Source organism: Temnothorax americanus, unplaced genomic scaffold (assembly GCF_048541705.1).
Source record: "Temnothorax americanus isolate GAGA-0224 unplaced genomic scaffold, ASM4854170v1 Scaffold82, whole genome shotgun sequence".
In the NCBI taxonomy this organism is placed as follows: domain Eukaryota; kingdom Metazoa; phylum Arthropoda; class Insecta; order Hymenoptera; family Formicidae; genus Temnothorax; species Temnothorax americanus.
The window spans coordinates 122,329-130,874 of NW_027509805.1; the positions used below are offsets into that span (position 1 = coordinate 122,329).

The window sequence follows — 8,546 nt, forward strand, 5'->3', positions numbered from 1 at the left end:
CTGCATATTAAAAGATAAAGTCATAAAAAAATGAATAGTTTATGTCGTTTATGAGATATTTCATATTATATTCTGAGATATTATGATATAAAAATATGAAATATTTTGCATCAAAATATTCATTTTTTGGTAACTGTATTTTAATATTTTTATACACAAGGTAATGATATATCGATGTATATTTAAAAATACATTAAAAAATATATGATAATTATATGTATATGCAATTATAAATATATATAATTTGCAATATATGATGTAGCATGTTTTAAACAAATAACATGAAATATTAAATCCAACTCCAGTCACTCTTTCTAACAGATATCTTGAAAAGAGCAACTTTTAAAGTCTTCAAAATTGCACTTTTTTTCTTACAATATTTCGTAAAACGCGAAAGTATATCGGGGCGGAAATCTCTGAAAACTTAAAAAGTAGACGAGCGCGGTATATGTACTAACAAACTAACAATAAGTAGGAACTAACATGGCGCAGAATCGAAGAGGCTCTCTTACGAGGACCTTTTAGGAGCGTGCGAGAGCCCTCATTTGAAACTACTCGGGCGTAGTCACGATCGAAGCCGCGAAAGGACCACGCATATGCATACTCACGTATTTCGTTGAAATAGAAGGGGTACTCTCCTGGTACCGAACAGTTGAGTCTCGCTTTCAGGAAACTCGTCCATCTGTCGCTAAATGCGTGTGGCCCGCCCTTATCGTGCTGACAGACTCTGCCAACTCGCGAATAGACCGACTGTAATGTGGATCAAACTTGTAAAGCAATCGATTTTTACTTATATATTATATATTTTTTTATTTCTATATATATATATATATATATATATATGTATATATATCTTTACGAATCCATATTATTTCCTTTATTATATCATAAGAGATCTTTCTTTAAAACGCGTTCAACATAAAAATTACAGTAGAGAATTTGTTTAATCCTAACAAGTTAAAAATAAAGAGGCGCATGCATGTACATGCATTGCATGTACGATATACAATTAAAACTATTTATAAATCTTCAAATTTTAACAAATTTTCCTTAAAAAGGAATCAGAGGCAAATGCGCTATATAAGAATGGAGAAATATCGAATTAAAAAAAAAATCATAATCTCTCACCTTTCCGCAATTCATGTATTCCACGGCTGTTTCGCGATAAAAGAAGAATACATAATCCTGATACGCGAATGAACTGACAAAGTTGGGACCTGAAATAACAAGATTGCATCGAATTCGATTATCGAAATTATTCTACAGAATGTTGTATGTACATATTTTACAGCACAATTCTTTTTTACTACATTATTTATTCAATAATAAAAACATATAATTGTGTCGTTTTAAGACTGACCTAAATGTTACGGATAATTACTTCCCGCTTCTTATAAATTTACATAATTTACATGATATAATGTATAAATTTACATAATTTATATAATTCCTTATAATTATATATTATAATCTGTATTATAAATTCACATATTTCAATAAATTCACCTGATATTTACATAAAGTAGCGTTTCAAAATCAAATTGTTGGTTTGGTAGTTTGGATCGTTATCGTGTGATAGACAATTTTTTACTTCTTAAATAAGACGATTTCGTAATTCTAATCATTTTGATATTTCTATTACACTTGCGTTTATTAAAATTTCAGATAACAGGAGAAGCAAATGTGTAAGTTAAAAAGCTCGTGTAATTATTAAAGTAAAGAAAAATTAAATTTCTTGCTTTAATATAAATTGCAAGTTATACAAAGTTAATTTCTAATTTCATAAATTTATTTAGCAAGTACTGTAAAAACAGTATAAAAAAATCTCTATGTATAAACGCGCATATTGTAATTAATTAAATCTTGAACGATCTTACAGAATCGAATGTCGCAGAGACTGCGTTTGCGCAGAACGTCCCGTATAAATTTATAAAATTGTGAAATATCATCGCGATGAGAAAAATATGCTCCGTATTCTGATGTCTATATAGGAGCTTACCATTCAACTGATTGAGATCCGAGCGCTCGGTGCGAATTTTCTCCCTGTGAATTAGCGGCTCGCCACCGGAGAAGTCAGCCACCGTCGCGGCGTATAACTGTCCCTCTGAAACATGCATAAACGTTTCCGTCAGTCAGTCGCACCTTCCACATTTGCAAGCTAAACGAGCGCCATCAGGTCGATGGTTATACAGCGGCTCTCAGGGTTAATTCATCCTCCTACTAACGCGTCTCTCGGAAATTGATGCCCGTTGAATTTACGTACGACGGTACTATCCGCAGGGTGGTTCGTGGTGCGTGTGCACGCACCGGGGTGACGTTCTATGGCATGACCGAACTTTCGCTCCCCGCTATCAAAGTCCTCGAAGGACGAAGGGGAGGCCTTTGGAGCCCCTAAACGATGTCATATCTTTAGTCTTCGCGAGCGATTATACCGAACTTAACTTCGTCAGTCATTCCATGAATTCACGACTTTTCCATATTAATTTCAGCATAATTGCATACGTTAGCTCCACGTGGATTATTAAAAAATTAAGTTTAATAGTCTGCAAATTCCGTGCCAATATTGTCTAATTTTAATTAGCACAATGTTGATATATATTCTTCATCAATCTCTGTTCTGCTTCTCTATTAGGTATATTCTTTTTTTTTTCGTAAATTCCTCAGTGGAAAATAGTAATGTAAGACCCATTTCAAAGCGGTTTGGTTATTAATTTCGAGCATCTTATATAAATAAACATTAATTCTTTAATTAGATCAATAACGAACAAAAATAAGTAAAAATTGGAGATATTTAATAAAAAATAGTCAGCGAAAACAGTGTACTTAATACTTAACAAAAATGGATGCAAAAGTCATTATAATTATTTAAGTTATAATTGTTAAGAAAGATTTGATACTTTCAAGTTTTATTCATATTCTTTCTTTCAATTTAATCAAATATATGAAGATAAACGTAGTAAAATTTAAAATAAACAGCTGTCTTTATCTGCATATATTTTATTAATTTTATAGTCATGTAATTTATTTATACTGTACTAAGTATTTGCTTCTTCATTGAAAGTTGTCTATTATAACATTTACAACTCGAAAAGAAAATAATAGATGTAGTATCGTGCGAACAAAGGTTCCGTAAGGGAATTTAAACGCAAAAGGCAGGTAGCGTGATAATATTAATGTTAAAACGGGAGAAGAACATACATAATCACCAAAGAGTACTAGAAACCCTAGTTCTATTAATATTACGTTGGTGACAAAGGAGACTTTGTCATAAAATATTTGTCAAATGGTTAAAAATAAAATTACATAATTTTATAATAATTTTTTCGCACCTGAGCCCCAAACCCACATTGTTAGGTATTAATATAATGTTCTTTACCTACAAGAAAACTTTATTTCTTTCTTAACCGTCTTAGGAAAACGACTATATAAACTTTTGTAAGATAAAGAGAAAATCTATTTCAAATGGGTTAAAAAGTTCGTAGGTTTGTTATAGGCAAAACAAATTATTAAGAAAATTATTAATGATCTATAAATATATTCGCACGATGACATCATGATTTGCTTATTATAACTGGAATCTGAAGAGAGAATCTTCATAAGAATTACATGATAATTCGTATTTATAGATCAGTAATATTTTTCTATTAAAATTGAATTACGTTACTTCAAATTTAATAGCATGTACAAATATAAATGTAGAATCGGTGTTTGAAATACCCGCTAAAATTAAATTTATCAAAGATGTATATGTATTTTCATTAGTATCGTACATATAGAATCAGTCAGAATAAATACAGTACATTTAATGAACGAATTAACTAATATAATGAATATAATATTGGACTATAATTCGTAAAAGATAAAACTAATATGTAATAAATAATTGCCAGTTTTATAAACCATCCCATTTAATAAATCAGTCAAGTAAGATAAGTCATTCCGTAAGTTTACAAACATCTGCGTTCAAATATAATACAAATATATCTTATTTACCGTTATACCATACTATGGTTACATAAATGTTAAAATAAGTATGATACGTTGTGCAAAAGAAATAACATGTCTATAGAAATCAAAATACAAATATTGATAGATAGATAAAATTTAAAATAATTATTAGGTTCAATATTACTTTTCATATCGCAACTGAAAATAGTAAAAAAGAATACGATTCCAGAATGAGGATGCACCGCATATATAAAAAAATGAGAATTAATTTTTTACACATGCTTGCGCTCTTGTATTAGCATAAACGAGGGGATCAAGCATTTTGAAAGCAGTTTGAAATATTCGCATGCAATTTTGAAGTGGTGTTGTAAAACCGATTCCACGTTGAAGAGCTTATTTTCTACGGATGTGGAACAGCTTGGAATAACTTTACATAGTTTTCGAACACATTTCTTCTTCTAAAGTACGGATTTAACTCTCTCTTATTCTCGCTGTCATTTTCGAAATTATAAATTTTTTCTTGCTGTTATCCGTAGGAGGAACTTTGAGACATGATGTTTACCATCTCTCCAAACTTAAACAGCAAGGAATCGACAGTACATCTTTAAAACTACAAAAATAGCGGAAACAACAGATTTTATATGACAAATTTTTCATATCAAATAATATCAGTGGAAATAATTTCAGCAAAACTCAGACAAAACCTTCTAACCGCATATCATATAATAATAAAGCTGTTAGTGGAAAATCGAGTAAATTTGTTGAGTGCAGTTTGATTGCCATAGATCAATGCTATTTAAATGTTTATACAACAATAAATCTGCTCGATTTCTGGCGTCAATCTCTCTGCCATACCGCACTCGGTAGATCTGCTCGATATCTACCACCGATATGCTTTCATGTTATGTCTGCACAGGCTCGCCAGCAGTAATGCGGATGCAATTGACGACAATCTGTTGTAATATACTGCTACCAAACTGCTAGTATACCGTTATCGTTATGCCTACTGGATATACTGTAGATAATAAGTAAATAAATATATCCGGAGAGTAAATTGCTAATCAAAACTGTGTACATTTGCCAATATCCAATTAACATAGAATTGTTGAACAATTCTAATACTTTGGTGTAACGGCTAAGTAGGTTGAGCAATATTCTATTTCAGTAATGATAAAATAAAAAGTATAGCACATATGTTTATATGGTGTATGATATAAGACATAATTTTTAATAGTTCAGTTAGACTAAAAAATAAAGTTTGTTTCATGCTACGTCTTTATCTTCATAATCAAACAAAATACTTAAGTTCCGATGTTGAAAATTTTATTTTTAAACACACATATGTGCGCGCGCATAAAAATAAAATTTTCAATTTGCCGAAGAACTTTTATTTGAAGAAAAGCTCGTCATCTTGTGAGAATAATCCCGTACGCGAACAATTTTTCTCAGTGTCGCGTGCAATCGGTCGCAAAATCCAGGAAAAATCCATGGATTTTGATCGTTATATGTATGTTTGTATAGAGTACATATAATGCGTCGGTATACACAGCGTTGGTATTCACAGTGCGACTGCATTTCCTCCCGTGTTCCCGTAAGAGATCCTCGAAGGATTCGCCACCGCGGCTCCTCGCGGGGCTCCCATATTTCACGTTCAAAAAGCACGATGGGATTTGAGGCCGGCCAACGTATGCGCGCGATAAGTGTATATAGCGGCCGGATGGTCATATATAACGGGGGCGAGGCAGACGTTAGACTTAGGGGGATGAACGTGCCCGTTGCAGGCTACAAATCTACGGTGAGCCCGTGGCAACGCCGAAGCTCGCGAATATCGTGTGAGCGCCACGCGCGTAATACCTGCGGGAAAGAGGCTTGGCTACGTAGCGCGCAACCCCCGAGCAATCCCGCGCTGCATCCCTCTGCTCGCATCTCGTATCCCGCGAGCGGGACACGTAACGCGCCGCGCTACGCCGCGCCGTGTCGAGATCTGGGGTTGCGTACGCGCTATACTTAGGGGTGATTTAATGCACCGTTGCGTCGGCGACGCATTACGCCGGTGCTGTCGTCTTCGCGAAAACTTGACGAAAGTTTCAGCAGATAGCTATGGGTCGCTGTTGAAAGCGGAATACGGAATACGGAATAGAGCCGCTAACAAAGCATAATACATTATAACACGGGAATGAAGAGGATTTCGAACACTAAGCGGTTTTGAATAATGATATATCTCTTACGTGTGAGTTTCGATTGAAGAATTCTCATTTTTTCGAACAAAAGCTTATTGTGCTATGAGAAATACAGCTACACAATTAATATACAGGATTGTCTGAAAAATAACAATTTTAATTAAAAACTGACTAAAAAAAAAAAGGAATTCAAAACTGCCATGTTTTCCAAACTGTCCTTTTCGCAATTTACATGTACAAGTAGACTTTTTAAATATTTTTAAACATTTGTGAAATAAACCATAAATAATTTCAAGATAAAAATCAGAATATATATCTTTTTCTAATCGTAGCAAAAACGAAGTGCTTTCAATACATATAATTTTCTTTTATTTATTAAATATTTTAATAAAAACGCGCGGATGGAGTTGAAAAATAGAGTTAAATATACTCAAATACGCAACGTTATCTGTAATTAAAAAAACTACGAGCGAGCGTACAAGCGTACACCGATTGCGGATACTAGCCGGTGTTCAAGCTGATGTAGCTTTACGAAAATAAATGTTGAGGGTTTCGCCGTCCAGAAATAAAGCTTCTAAAAAGATTTCGTAAGATGACGAAATTCCTCGACGCGCAGGAAAGAACGGTAGCTTGCTCGAAGTGGAAGCAATATAAGCACGCGCATTGCAGTGTCAGTACAAAGAAGCTATTGGTAAAGCTAAGAGACGAAATTTTCAGAGAAGACCTTCGAAACGGCAAGACTCTGTCAGATCATCCCAAAATCAACGGATATACGATGATAGAACGCATTCTAGTTCCCACGAGAGAATATATATCTTCTAAGAAGAAAACCCTGAACCATTTTACGAGACGTATTTTAGATTCGAGAGCCAGTGAACTAAATTCGCGGAAATTGAAGAATGCGGAAAAGATCACACGTATGTTCGAATTAAAATGATTCAAGATTGCAAATGACATTAAAAAATATCTGTGATACTGGTTATTCTTAGCAAGCATTAACATATGTATGGAAATTAGAAAAATTAATTTATATATTTGAAGTAATATATAAAGAAGCATATGTTTTAAAAAGTTTTTCTGTTCACAAAATTCTAAACGATAAATTTTCAACTTTTTAAAATTTTAATCCATTAAAAACGTTTCTCAATTCATCTACATGTTGTAGATAATGGGAGGAAAAAACCAAGGTGTACACTTGTGTTTTTGCAAACTGTTCCACTTCTTAAAATCAACACAATACATTTTTTAAAATTTTAATGAATTTACAGCACCAATTTAAAATAAGCGGTACACACTTGCATTAAAGAGAGATAAAATATAATAATAAAATAAGCTTTCACATATGCGAAATCTGAGTTTCTTTCAAGCTTTTTCAGAATATTCTATAATATATTCTATAATACAAAAATCTAAAAACCTATTTACATATTTTTCAAAATAAAATATATAAGATATACAATAATTATAATTAATATAATTTATAATGAACGAAAACTGACACTATTGTTTTAGTTATATATCTTATTATTATAATGTATCCGAGATAATGGATAATAAATAAGTTATGGTATGTGTGCGTAGTGACTGCGTACAATGCGTATACGCTTATGCTTTAATCATTTATAATTTATATCGTCCTATTATATTTTACTTCATATTGTCCTTCCATCTATTTATTCTCATCTCATTAATACCGAACGCATAATTAAATACAAAAAGTGATATTTAAGAATAAAAAAATAGTTTGAACTTTACGAAACAATTGCGTAATTAATAATTAAATATAACTAATAAAACAAGAATCTATACCGATAATGTATCAATTTCAACTTTTATTCCTTGTATTGCAATCGTATTTTTAGAAAGTTGCTATGTGGCAAAGTCGTCGAGTATATGTTTGAAGATATGAAGATATGAAGAATAATAAAAAAAGTTAAAAAAAAAAAAAAAACGTCCACTACTGATAAACCAGAATTATATAGCGGAAATATGAAAAATATGACAGTTGATTTTATTACTGTCACACATTCCAAATTGTAAGATCATATTAATAATGTTATAAAAATATGTTATAAAAATATGTACATTGATTTTCTTATTATTGTGTTTTATTGATAATGTTATTTTTTAGTTTTAATCCGAACTTTTTCTAAAGAAATATTTATACCGAATTCTTAAATAAACAATATAAGAGACGATACGAAAAATTTTAGACATTCCGCCTCTTTTAAGTTTCTTTTTGTAATCACATTATTCTATCGAAGATCAAATGTACAAACACATCTCTTACAGTTTGGGTCATGCGCCCCGGCGGACACGCCATTTTACACGTAGAAATATCAAACATGTATGTAAAACGACTTCATTGAAGCAAGGCATCGCTTGCTTTGCCAGAGTATTGATTTACCGTTGCACTTT

At 32.1% G+C, this 8,546-nt stretch overlaps 1 protein-coding gene across 2 annotated transcripts in view; it reads right to left on the minus strand.

The window, feature by feature from the left end:
- LOC143907493 (semaphorin-1A) overlaps positions 1–8,546 on the minus strand; it is a 216,428-nt gene that overhangs the window by 6,530 nt on the left and 201,352 nt on the right. For both annotated transcript variants that reach the window (XM_077424312.1, XM_077424311.1), the window contains exons 7-9: positions 2,000–2,104; positions 1,129–1,217; positions 609–750 (exon numbers count right to left, since the gene is read on the minus strand). In XM_077424312.1, coding sequence (XP_077280438.1) covers positions 609–750; positions 1,129–1,217; positions 2,000–2,104 — 336 coding nt within the window. The remainder of the gene's footprint in view (positions 1–608; positions 751–1,128; positions 1,218–1,999; positions 2,105–8,546) is intronic.